Source organism: Prenolepis imparis, unplaced genomic scaffold (genome assembly GCF_030444845.1).
Source record: "Prenolepis imparis isolate NDT839.2.m4 unplaced genomic scaffold, iyPreImpa1.0 SCAF_10, whole genome shotgun sequence".
NCBI lineage: Eukaryota > Metazoa > Arthropoda > Insecta > Hymenoptera > Formicidae > Prenolepis > Prenolepis imparis.
This window is the reverse complement of record NW_028141168.1, coordinates 9359876-9373323: the sequence shown is the minus strand read 5'-3', so window position 1 is coordinate 9373323 and position 13448 is coordinate 9359876. Positions and strand designations below refer to the sequence as shown.

Sequence of the window (13448 nt, the reverse complement as noted above, 5' to 3'; positions counted from 1 at the left end):
GCGCTCTCTCCCTCTCGCCGTAAGCTAATCGACGAATCACAGTCAAATAGAAAGATTTTCGGGACTTTAAAAAGTTTCTATTCGATAGCCAATTGTGTTCTTGCATTGCGTAGTTGGTAACATTTATAGCAGTCTAGAGAGATTCTCTTTGCAGCGTGCAAATATTTTCCTCGAGAACCTTGTTTGTGATAATCGAGGTTATAGTTAGCACAAATTGTGCTAAATAATTTATTGACACTTTATTTAAGAAGTAAGTAATATATGTATATTTATAAAATAATTTATGCTTTATATTTAATATCTATCTCGATGTACACATTTATATTAATGCGTTTTTATAACCTAAAAATTGGCTTTCAAAAAAGAAATATTTGTCTGTATAAATATATATCAATACAATGCATAATGATAATTTAATGCAATTACTGAAATGTATTGTCAAAAAATTATTATATTCTAAATATATATTTTTTAAATATGTATATTTTCTAATGAACAATGTCAAATATATGTATATATTAGTATATATAAACATATATATATTAATATATATTGTCATAGATATATTACTAATTGCAAATGCTGATTTATCATATACCATATATATTTTTTTAAATGTAGATTACAATCATCAATGATGGCTGCAACGATGCCAATAAATCCCAAACCATTCCTAAATGGTTTAACCGGTAAACCAGTGATGGTGAAATTAAAATGGGGCCATGAATACAAAGGTTACCTGGTTTCTGTGGATGGATATATGAATTTGCAACTTGCAAACACTGAAGAACTTATCGATGGCAACAGCACTGGAAATCTTGGAGAAGTTTTAATCAGATGTAACAATGTCATGTATATAAGAGGGGTGGAGGAATCTGATGAAGAAGGTGAAATGAAAGACTAAATAAAATAAATTAAATATATATTTAACATATACAAGACTTTAACCTTATATCATTAAGTATTACAATTTTGGATTAATAACATTACTTTTACTAAATTAATAAGTAAACAAAATGTTTCTTCTACAGATAAAATTGCAACTGATACAAATTTAGATTAACATGGCTTTGGAACATTAGTTACTATAGATTTTGGTCTTGATTTAAACACAAGTTTTTTTTTCACGATAGCCTTTACAATGTATTCTGTCATTACACTCGGATGTTCTTCTTCAATTGTCTCATCTCTTATATTCTTACGATGCCTCTCTAATACAACCAAAGGTTTTTCAAGTGCCATTTCTTTTCCATGTAATACATGAATTCCAATAATTAAAATGGGTACTCCAGTATTTGTAAAATGAAGATCGCCAATTAGTTGATTATCTGAATTTTCGATTCTTTCGAATTTTAAATCGCCTTGTAAATCTACGATAGCCCAATCTTCTATAACTCCATTTCTAAAAAAAATTGTGGAAATTTTATTTGACATAAAGAAAATTGTTCATATTTTACGATAAATAACATATAATCTATGGTAAAGATGTGTCAAAAAAAATTTACCTTTTAATCGGTACGATCATTTTTATTAGATTCTTTGTTTTTTTGGAGTCTTGAACTTCTGTTGGACGATTTATAATTTATACAAAATACTTTGTTAGGTTAGGTATCAAATGCCGCCAAAAATATCAGTCGTGTTCATAAACTTATATAAAAGTGGACCCATATAAGTATTTCCTACCAACTAGTGAGAAATTATTTAACTTTCAGAATTTTATATAAAAATAAGTTTTTAATAAAAATATTTTTCGTGTGACAGCTAACTTTTATATATACAAATAATTTTCTCTTATATTTGATTTATATAAAATTTATATGTGATTGAATTAATTATTAGATTAAGATTGTATAAAAACAAAAAATTATTATAATAAGAATAATTATATACTATTGTAGAAAAATTATGTAAAAATGAAAAGGAGGATCATAAGAATATTTATTAATTACATGAAACGTGTGCAATTTCGATTTAATGTTGCATATATGTATATTTTATTTTCATTTTTCTTCACATGGAAGTAAATACATTGAACGCAAATCACAGCACATTTTCGCTCGAATAAACATTTATGTATATGTATCAACTGTAGTAGTATGTCCAAACGAAAGTAGAAATAAATATTTATAGGTGCATTTGTTATTGATCAAGTATACTACTATAAAATCTACGAGATTCATATATTTGAAAATAAGATTTTGATGTTTGTTTATGTCATTTACAGATACATTTATCAATCTTATCGTATAAAATCAAATTTTTAATTAAATTCGTCGAACTAAGTATATAAATTGTAATGGCTTGGATATATAGTTTAAAAAATAATATGTAGATATAAAAAATAGACATAAAAATGATTGAAATTAATCACGAAATGATTTTTATCAAATAAATTTTAGTTCTCGATTCTCATTTCTTTGCACGATTTGATGAAATAAGTACTTGGCATCAAAGAATTAGCGATTAATGTGAACATTATACAAGTTTTTTTTCCTCTTAACATTTACATCAGATATACAATAGATATATATAATAGTCTCTCTCAAATGTAATTAGCTTTGATTATCTATTGATGCATCAATCGAGAATTAGGCATTAAAGCTTATGAGAAACGCTAAGGCAATATCACTCGCAAAATAATGTGTGCGTAATGTACATAATGTCTATATATATATATGTATATATTTATATATATGTACAAAAATCTTTATATATATGAAATATCTTCTAAGAATAGAGTACAAAATATTTTAGGAAGATAACTGTGCGGTGAGACGATCAGAAATAGGAAAGTGATACTTTCATTCATATGTTACTCTATAGTTAATTGCTTCTTATTCACTACAAACAATATAAAGATCTTCGTTCAAAACGTATACACTTTTACAAGATTTACATACACTTTTAAAATAAAATAAGCTCACTAAAGAGTGATTAAGATGGAGACGCTTTAAGCATTGGCATTTAACACTATCTAACGTTAGCAGTAAATTTTAATTAATTTCTAATATCTAATTTCTAATTTAGGATTGCCTATTATTAAAGTTCGAAATGTGGCATATATAATTACTAATAATGTTACGTAAAAAAATAAACTTTGCATGACATAAAGAATTCAAAATGAGATGTCTCCAGAATATATAATTTTATTCTAAATAAATATATTTTAATTTATTTCGATGATTTATATAGAAGAATATATAGTTAGAAATTTAATTGAAAAATCGAGATATAGATTATATAAAGATTCTGTTGCATTAACATGAATTATAATAATTATTATTTTATCGAACTTTTTTCTTTAAATTATTAATAAGTGCAAGACAAATAAAGCCAGTTATAGATTCAACAAATTATTTTAACGGACGGATAGATTTATGAAAGCAAGAAGTTTTACAAGTTTAGAAGTATGAATCTTTTATATTATAACATTTTCGCGTGAAAATAGTATGTATATTAGCATAGCAATAGCGTTATTGGCGTGTGCTTTCATTAAGAGCAATTAGTAATGCTACAGTGTTAATAGTATAAGTGCTTTTCATTACGGTTTCTTTGACCATATATCGATTTTCTATAATAAAGAGAATTTGATCATTTAGAAACTAGAAATTTTCAAGCATAGTTTTGAAAGAACATTAAACATTTTTGTTAGTTATATTATTATATGATAAGGTATGTAAGCGAATATATTAACCTACCTTTCATTAAACTTTTCTGGATCACTAACATGTCTTTTTGGATGGATTTATTATGTATAATCTATGCTTAATGTTCATGTATGAAACTGATAAGGGGAAAGATAATTATATATATATATATATATTGATATTTACAGTATGTGTGATATTTAGTTAATTATTAATGATTAGCAATTTCGTTGACTGTTTATGAAAAATTGTATATATACAATAACATCAACGTTGATGTATATCATAATACCACTTTGTGAATAGTCAACAGCGTTATTTAATACTATGCTTAAAACGACTTTATAGTCATTCATAAATAATTTCGTGTCTCCTCTGTCAAATTATAATATCCATAAATTAATATAATTTTGAATTACTTTTAATATTTGCAGAATAAAAATCTTAGGTATGTCTACTTATTTTAAAATATAAGAAAATAGTCAATATATTTTTTCCGACGCAATATTAAATAATATAGATAAAAGACACATACTTTTGCGAATTAGTTTATATAATTATAAAAAAATGTAATTAAAATTGTATTTTGCAATTCCTTAATATATTACAATTTTTTCATTATATACTCTTGTTTTCAAACAAGATATTTGTGTACATTATGTATTTTTTATATTACATACATAATTATTGTACATAAAATATTATAATTTATTATATAATTAAAATTATAATATTATATATACAATATTTATACATACAATAATTATGTATATGAAATATATACATAATTAAATTTTTGTATGTACATAATTATAAACATAATTTACACTTAACACGGCTTTAACACACTTCAGAAGATTAATTTTATTATAATCTTCTCAGTTTTCGCGAGGTATTATATCGTAGTGACAGAATAATTACTTGTCAGTTAATTTCTAAATTGCTATTTATTTTTTTATAGCAAATTCGATTGGATGTGCTAATGCGCACCGATGTATATTAAAAACCATCCCGTACACAAATTTTACACGGTGTACACAAATTGACTACCAAATTTTCATTGGTCAACGTACTTATATTATAATTTTGAATAACTTTGTAGTCAATTGCATTTAGTCTGCACCAGTGCGCAAAAATTACTATCATCATTATCGTATAATCATAGAGTTTCAAGTTACAGCACCACTGCATTGAGATTTATTATAATATAATTCGGCCGAGAATGAGAGATAACGATTGGATTGGTGCTCAGAGATTGGCCGGTAAAGTGATAAGGTATAATCTACAACAATGATCTGTTGACATCTTTCAGGAAATAACCTTTCGATTACATTAAATACAACAAAGAGTTAATCAAAATACAATAAGCTAACATATACTGGGCGTCATAAATGCCTTAATATTTCTGATGTATTTTCGAAAAAAAAAAGCATTATATTTGACATGTGTCATTTTGATCATATGTTGTATCTCAAATTAAAACATCTGTTATTATAAAATTTTTATAAAATGTTACTCTCTTCTGTCAAAGTACTAGCTGATTCGAAAACTGCTCATCTATTTCTTTATCATTGTTATGACATTTATGATGCCTGGTATAATTATCTCTATATTTTTCTCTCTAACGTCTTCCAAACACGTCGACAGCATTGAGCATTCGATAATCGCGACATTTTAATGCCTGTGAGGGTTGCCGCCGATACTACTTGGAAGACTGAGTCGAGATCTGAAGATATCACTCTAGATTTCTTTACGCAAACGCACACAAACACAAAAATAAATAACATTCTCCTTTGTCTCGCAATCCGATCGCGTTCAGCACCGATTTCGAGGACTTAAAAATTACCCTGAGTGCATCGCGCGACTTGAGAAAGTCTCTTTTGAGTATATCCAGTACTTCGTTGAAAAAAGATAATGCCGACTTAAGCGATCGGTAATCGTTGGTTTCGTTACTACAATTTTTCATCGCACACTCCATGTTAAACTAAATTTAACAAAACTTGATTCAACTTTCACTCACTTTGACTAAACTTTAGATCCCTCGTCGGGATGTTTCTTTGGAGCGTTCAGTTCTGACGTGGTTTTAGGAACATCTTTTTCGGGGCTGGGACTGGGACTAGGCGAGGAACTCGGCGATCTTGAACTACTACTGGAGCTGGATCTGGATCTGGCACGTTTCTTTTGCTTCATTTGAGTCTTATACTCGTGTAAAGGACCGCGAATAACTTTCAGAGTGGTCTCTAATTCGTAGGCTCGATCCTTTAACGAATTGTACAAGTTAATGTCGAGACCTATCTTTCGTGCTCTTCTATGAAGTACTATGAGATGACGCCTATTCAGCACGTCCGGCAGCATATATTCCTATATAAATATATAAAGAAAAATAGTTGATTTGTGCCTAATTACAATGTTACATATGGTTATAATCATATAATCCATTTTTGATAATTTTCGTAATGTTATAGATTTCTATATAAATATATATTTTTTAAAATCTACCTGTCTAGTGACAAGATAATAAATAAACCACATCATAGTAGTGCCATAAGTGACGAAGTAAGTGACAGGTTCCATTATATCCCATGAATATTCCCACCAGGTTAATCTGGCTAATGCTCCAAATTGGATTGACATCATGACTAGGAACGTCCAGATAAAGAAATTCGCTTTCTTATAAGCGGCATTTTGTATTTCTTGCAATTTCTAAAACGAAAATGTAAAATGTAAAATTCACATTCTCTTCTAGTTCTTTATCATTTTTTTTCATTATTTGTATGTATCTAGGTGTTCCTGTTTTAGTAAAAGTATTTTATTTTTCATCACATTCTATGTAATTAAGAAAAAAAATGTAGATCATATCAGAGACATCATGGATAAATATGTTAGGAAGAACCGGAAGCTCTAAAGTGATACGTTTTTTTCCTGCTTTATCTCATAAAAAAAGAAAAAAATATATAAAAAATATTTTACAGAAATTCTCTTATGACATTGCATAATATCGAATATAGCAAGCGTACAAAGATGGGATTAGAAAAGTATCGCTGTTTGTTCGATCACATGAGCCAAGTGAATGTACTAATTAGAAGACTATGGCAATTAAGAAGAGTCGTAAAACCGGCACGTAGTACGAGAAAAGATTGACAATAAAAGTGTGGCCGCGTTTAAATATGATTTATGCGTGTTTGCCATAAAAAGATAATCGATGCATGCGCTTCGGTGAATTGCCATTAAATCAATTAATAAATCTATGTACTATTTCGCATAAAATATCCATGCCTTATAAATGTATATAACTCAAGTATCTCGTAAAATCTATAATATAAAATATATTATTAAATATATTTTAATATTTTTACCTGTTCCATGGGTTCTAGCTGTAATCTAATATCTTCCAGCTCGGCCACAACCGATCTTTCCATATCGATGTGATATTCTCGCACATGGAACGCCTCGTACAATTGTGCGATGAGTGCTTGTACGTCTCCAACTTTTTGCAGATCCTCCTGCGAAAGTGAGAAATGTAGAGTGATACTTGTAAAGTGTCACGCTTGGTTTTACAAGAAAAATATGTGAACCAAAAGATATCGTCGACAAGTGAAAATTATGAATGACCGAAATATCGCTCGTTTAAAATTCTAATCAATCGACATTAATCAGAGCATCCCACACAACTACGCATTTCTACATAATATATTAAAAAAAAAAAAATACAAAGTTCGGATAGAAGATTCGTCTTTATGTGATAACTCACTGTCGTGCACCTTTCTTGCAACGGTGGCGAAACAACGTATTCGTTATCGTTTATTATTAATTTAAAATCCTCTTCTAAAAGCGACTCTATCGTATTACTGGAAGATATCCTGACACCATCTGAAAAGCAATCAAAACTTTTACCTTGCATTATCATGCAAAATTCGATTCCATATCTCTATAATACTTTAATTATTAATTAGCCGCTAAGGGAAATGATTGATATCTCACCTAATGATGTTATGCATGCTCGATCGATACCACGATCTTCTGTCTTCAACATATCTAAAAAATTGCCGACCGTATGTGTTATTGGTTTCATGGTGAATGAACAATATTCTCTTCTGGATGGAAGAGGCACCGTGATTCTGGGAAGCCCTTGGTAATATGTCACGGTGACATCTGAACCTGCGTTACATTTATACATCACTTTTTCTATTTCATTAAAATAAAACATAATTATCTTTATTATGAATATAATTAACGAGTCTTGTAAAGAGACAAGTCTATTAGATTTTGTGATATTTCTATATATAAGATTTTATATTCTTATTTCTCATCTCTATACTTATATGAATCTTTTAAAACAATGTGTAAACTATACATTAAAATTTATTTTCGTTATATTTATATATCACATTTTTCTATTTCATTAAAATAAAACATAATTATCTTTATTATGAATATAATTAACGAGTCTTGTAAAGAGACAAGTCTATTAGAATTTGTAATTTATCAATGCAGGGAGCCTACATTGTTACTTACTATTAGATTTTGTGATATTTCTATATATAAGATTTTATATTCTTATTTCTCTTCTCTATACTTATATGAATCTTTTAAAACAATGTGTAAACTATACATTAAAATTTATTTTCGTTATATTTATATATCACATTTTTCTATTTCATTAAAATAAAACATAATTATCTTTATGAATATTATGAATATAATTAACGAGTCTTGTAAAGAGACAAGTCTATTAGATTTTGTGATATTTTTATATAAGACTAGAACAACATAAGCGCGCGCTACGCGCGCGCCATTCTTCGATTTTATATAAAAAGAATGATATTTTTATATAAAGTTTGTTTAAACTTGATTAATATTTTTTGACAGAAATCAGCTGATTAAAGCGTTAATTTGTTAATTAAATTTTAAAATAATAGTATGTAATAAAAATTATAAAGTAATAATATGTTTTAAATAAAATGTTATAGTACTTTAAACTCGATTAATATTTTTTCACAGAAATCAGTTAATAACTGTCAAAAGATATTAATCGAGTTTAAACATACATAATATAACATTTTATTTAAAACATTATTATTTTATAATTTTTATTACTAATTATTCTTTTAAAATATAATTAACAAATTAACGTTTTAATCAGCTAATTTCTATCAAAAAATACTAATAAATCGTTAATTTGATAATTAAATTTTAAAATAATAGGTTATAAAAATTTAAATGGAAATATGTTGTAAATAATATGTTATAATGCCTTATCTGCGATTAATATTTTTTGATAGAAAGTACCTGATAACTGTCAAAAATATTAATCGAGTTTAAGGAAAATTATAACATATTATTTAAAACATATTATTTTAATTTTTATAACACATTCTTATTTTAAAATTTAATTAGCAAACAAATTAACGCTTTAATCAGCTGATTTCTGTCAAAAAATACTAATAAAGCGTTAATTAAATTTTAAAATAATATTATGTCATAAAAAGTAAAATAATGATATGTTATAAATAAAATATTATAGTACTTTTTAAATTCGATTAATATTTTTTGACAGTTATATCAGCTGATTTCTGTATCATTCTTTTTAACATAAAATTGAAGAATAACGCGCGCTTGTGTTGTTCTAGTCCTTTTCTAAAAAAAAACATGTTAAATCGATTCCCGCAATTATTGTTGACAATCATCGCGAGGATCAGCAGTTTGACAGTTTATCCAAAATTAAATTAAATTAAATAATAATATATGTTTTAATATTTTAAATTGGATTAATATTTTTGACTGTTATGAGCTGCTTTTTTCAAAAAATATTAATCGCGGACAAATAAGTTTATATTAAAAGAATATATTATAACATACTCGTATAATATTATTTACATATCTACAACATATTATTATAATTAAAATTATAATATTTTGTAAGTAATAAACACAGAGAATTTTATCTTAAAATTTACCCTGAAAATCATGGTAATCGTGGGACAATATGATATCGAAAGAATTTTATGAGAATTTCTCTGATTAATATTTATCACAATAATAATATCTATTACAATAAAATATTAAATATGTTTGATTAATTTTACTATGCAGTTTAGTAAGAATTAATCCAAGCTCATTTGCTTTAATAATATAATTTTTTAAATATGACACATATAGGTAATATGAGATTTTTAAATAATCGAGCTGGAGTTAATTTTTTAATCTAAATACATATATTCTTGGCCAAATAAAAATATGCTATAAAAATTAAAATAATAATGTTATAAATAATATGTTATAATACTTTAAACTCGAATAATATTTTTTGACAGAAATCAGCTGATAAATGTCAAAAAATTTTAATTGAGTTTAAAGTACTTTAATATTTTTGACAGAAATCAGCTGATTAAAACGTTAATTTGTTAATTAATTTTTAAAATAAGAATATGTAATAAAATTTATAAAATAATATGTTTTAAATAAAATGTTATAGTACTTTAAACTCGATTAATATTTTTTGACAGTTATCAGCTGATTTCTATATAATTCTTTTTAACATAAATAAAATTGAGGAATAGTGCGCGCGTTGCGCGAGCTTGTGTTGTTCTAGGCCTTTTTTAAAAAAGGCATGTCAAGTCAATTCTCGCAAGTTTATATATATATATAATCTGTACTGTGAAATTTTAATTTTAAGCTAATGGATCGAGTGTTTTTTTTTTTTTCCAAAATTCTTCTTGTCGCTGAAAGAAGAGACGTCAAACAATTTCCAAATTTTTCGGAAAATAGATTTTTTTTCAACTTTATTTTCATCTCTGTGCACAGTGTATTTCGAAACAATCTGTAATATATACGCGAAAAGATATAGCAGCGTTAAATTAATCATTTATGAGATATTGACGCTAAATTGAGAATAAAATAGTCCATTGATTTTAAAATGGAATCGCGCATAATTCTGTATTCGCAAGCTGCCTAAAAGTTGCCTCTTTTTTGTGATGTTGATTAGCTGCCTCAATATGCATTGTAAATTATATTCATAGCATCGAGGCTGTCATTGCGAGGGTTAGCAGTTTGACAATTTGTCCAAAATAAAATAAAATAAAATAATAATATGTTTTAATATTTTAAATTCGATTTATATTTTTGACAGTTATTAGCTGATTTCTCTGCGTCAAAAAATATTAATCGCGGATAAAGTATACATATATTATAACTATATATTATAATATATTATTTTATTTACAATATATTATTATAATTAAAATAATAATATATTTTAAGTAATATAATATATTATAATACTTTTTATTTTATTTTATTTTATTTTGGACAAACTGTCAAACACACTGCTAACTCTCGCGATGACAGCTGCTCGATGCTATGAATATAATGCACAACACGAATCGAGACAGCTATTAGTATCGCAGAAAAACGACAACAATGTCAATAACATGCCTTTTTTTAGAAAGGGATTTTATATTCTTATTTCTCTTCTCTATACTTATATGAATCTTTTAAAACAATGTGTAAACTATACATTAAAATTTATTTTCGTAATATTTTTCCATTTCATTAAAATAAAACATAATTAATTATCTTTACTATAAAATTAGCGAGTCTTATAAAGACAAGTCTATTAGATAATGTGATATATTTTTATATAAGATTTTATATATTCTTATTTTTCTTCTTTATACACTTATATAAATCTTGTAAAACAATATATAAACTATACATTAAAATTTATTTTCTTGTAAATCTGATTTCCAATGTTAATAATCATTTCTAGAATATTTTATAAATTCAAGTATATATGTGCACTCGATTGCATGCATCATGCGAATACCTCTCAACTGGCAAAAACATAATACGGTTTGCCCATGAGAAAAATACGCGTGCATGTACGATCGTATCGCGAGATATTCCATTGTTGAAAGTTTAGATGGAAAATGTCGAGTTCAAATATGAAATTTAGCGTTGCGAGTGTTCGAACGATACTCAACTTTAATTTTATCGGTATTTCTACCGATTCTACGGTTTACGTTTTGTGCTAATATTAATTTTTGCAGTTTAATCAATATTTAAATGAATTTATTCTTGACAATTTTATTAAATACTGTCGAAAAGATGTTAATTACCAGTTATGTACAATAATTAAAATTATAACGTAGTCAGAACGGAACATAACAATTCTGAGACGCTGAGGCTACGGAATGTATGCGAATATTCGCAATTAAAAGCACACGCGTTAAACATTAGTTACACGCTACATACTTGCTTTTATCTGTGTCGTCTATTATATACATATTTAAAATTATATGTATGCAATACAAATTTAGTGAAAATATTGAAACCTCTCTTATAACGGAATAACTCGTCGAGCAATATCGTTTTCTATATATAAAAAACTTGTTTCTCCTAATTAATTAATTTATTCGCTGATCTCGCATCTCTGTGATGAGGATATTCGAAAAAATGAAATAAAATAAAATAAAAGTTGTAAAAAAAAATCTAAAATCGATACGAATATTGTCCTAACTATTATTATTTACATAAAAAATAATGCAACATGTTCTCTGCTAAACTCTCGATCTAATTATTATTTGAAAAATTATATTTTAGTGATTATTTAAATGCATTTAAATGTATACATTTATAAATTTTCAAAATTTGAAAAGAAGAACGATGTGTGTGTGTATATGTGTGGTGCAGAATCGGCAAAATGCATTGTATCCGCGAGTTTGATCGCGTGATAATCACGCAATTGAGAGCTAGACTGTGTGTATTAACCTGGTTACGAGCCGTTGATATGAAGAAGGTATTAGAGTGTGGAGAACGGAACGAGATGACCGGGGTCTTTCCGCTGTAAGCAGAACGGAACCGAGCATTAATCCGCGTGCGCTAACGATCTCTAAAAATGCATCTGTAGGCGTAAGAATCTTCGTAAGTTTTTTTTCCAAATTTGTCATTATAATTTTTAATAAATTGACAAAGAGTAACAAGCGATTAATTTCAAGAGCCATTATGGAATATGGAAATTGCGAAGGATGTTTCGGACGAGAGAGAGATGATGAAAAAGTAGCAAAAAAATTGAATACGTTGTAAAAAAAAATAAATAAATAAAAAATTGAATACATAAAATACCTAAAATAAAAAGCTGCATTTTTTCGTGACGCGTGCATGCAAAATCATATGATGTTGTAGGTTTTGAAATAATTTCAAAAATTTGTATGTAAATATTTTTAAAGGAGAAATTACAGAATTTCAGATTTTTATAAAAATGATGAAATTTTAATAAACAGCATTAAAAATTTTCAAACGTGAATTTCTCACATTTGAGATTATGAAACACTAGAAATAATGCAAGAAATTAATACGTGCGTAAAAAAAATGTAATGTATTACATAAAAATTTGTAAAATTACATAAATAATAAGTGTAAAATTACACGATAAATAATAAAAATGTGTATACATTTTACACTTATTATTTATGTAATTTTACATATTTTTATGTAATACATTACATTTTTTTTACAGTGTGTGATAGATGGATGGATAGACGGAAGAATTAATGTTTTCGATCGAATAATTTATAAATGTGTCGTAAAAGATATATACATAAGTGCATATGTTATTTTAATATATTTTACATTAAATTTGATTAATAATTTGGAAATTATATATAAAGATGCTATCTCTCTAATTGATTGCTATAATTATTTTTATATTGTAACATTTATATTTACAATATTATTTATAACATATTACATAATATCTCGATATTATCTGCATAATGAAGGCAATATCGCGTTTCATTTTCG

The 13448-nt window shown here is 26.5% G+C and overlaps 3 protein-coding genes across 6 annotated transcripts in view; 1 reads left to right on the top strand and 2 right to left on the bottom strand.

The window, feature by feature from the left end:
- Positions 1-106: 106 nt before the first annotated feature.
- Smf (small ribonucleoprotein particle protein SmF) lies at positions 107-1178 on the top strand. Of its 2 annotated transcripts, XM_083048926.1 has the most exons (3): positions 107-250; positions 622-887; positions 1032-1178. In XM_083048926.1, the coding sequence occupies exons 2-3, from the start codon at positions 635-637 to the stop codon at positions 1061-1063; spliced, it is 285 nt and encodes a 94-aa protein (XP_082905052.1). In that variant the 5' UTR covers positions 107-250; positions 622-634; the 3' UTR covers positions 1064-1178. The 2 variants fall into 2 exon arrangements, with proteins under 2 accessions (XP_082905052.1, XP_082905053.1); XM_083048927.1 differs by lacking the exon at positions 1032-1178 and having other exon boundaries at positions 622-904.
- Positions 1060-1531, bottom strand: LOC145942319 (chromosome transmission fidelity protein 8 homolog). Its single transcript, XM_083048928.1, has 2 exons — positions 1506-1531; positions 1060-1402 (listed from the first exon to the last, which is right to left on the bottom strand). Exons 1-2 carry the CDS (start codon positions 1523-1525, stop codon positions 1060-1062), a joined length of 363 nt encoding a protein of 120 aa, XP_082905054.1. The 5' UTR covers positions 1526-1531.
- Positions 1532-4445: 2914 nt separating this feature from the next.
- Positions 4446-13448, bottom strand: part of Mcu (mitochondrial calcium uniporter) — a 57862-nt gene continuing 48859 nt past the window's right edge. For all 3 annotated transcript variants that reach the window (XM_083048923.1, XM_083048925.1, XM_083048924.1), the window contains exons 3-7: positions 7629-7805; positions 7399-7517; positions 7004-7150; positions 6147-6350; positions 4446-6008 (exon numbers count right to left, since the gene is read on the bottom strand). In XM_083048923.1, the coding sequence (XP_082905049.1) occupies positions 5673-6008; positions 6147-6350; positions 7004-7150; positions 7399-7517; positions 7629-7805 (983 nt within the window). In that variant the 3' untranslated portion in view covers positions 4446-5672. The remainder of the gene's footprint in view (positions 6009-6146; positions 6351-7003; positions 7151-7398; positions 7518-7628; positions 7806-13448) is intronic.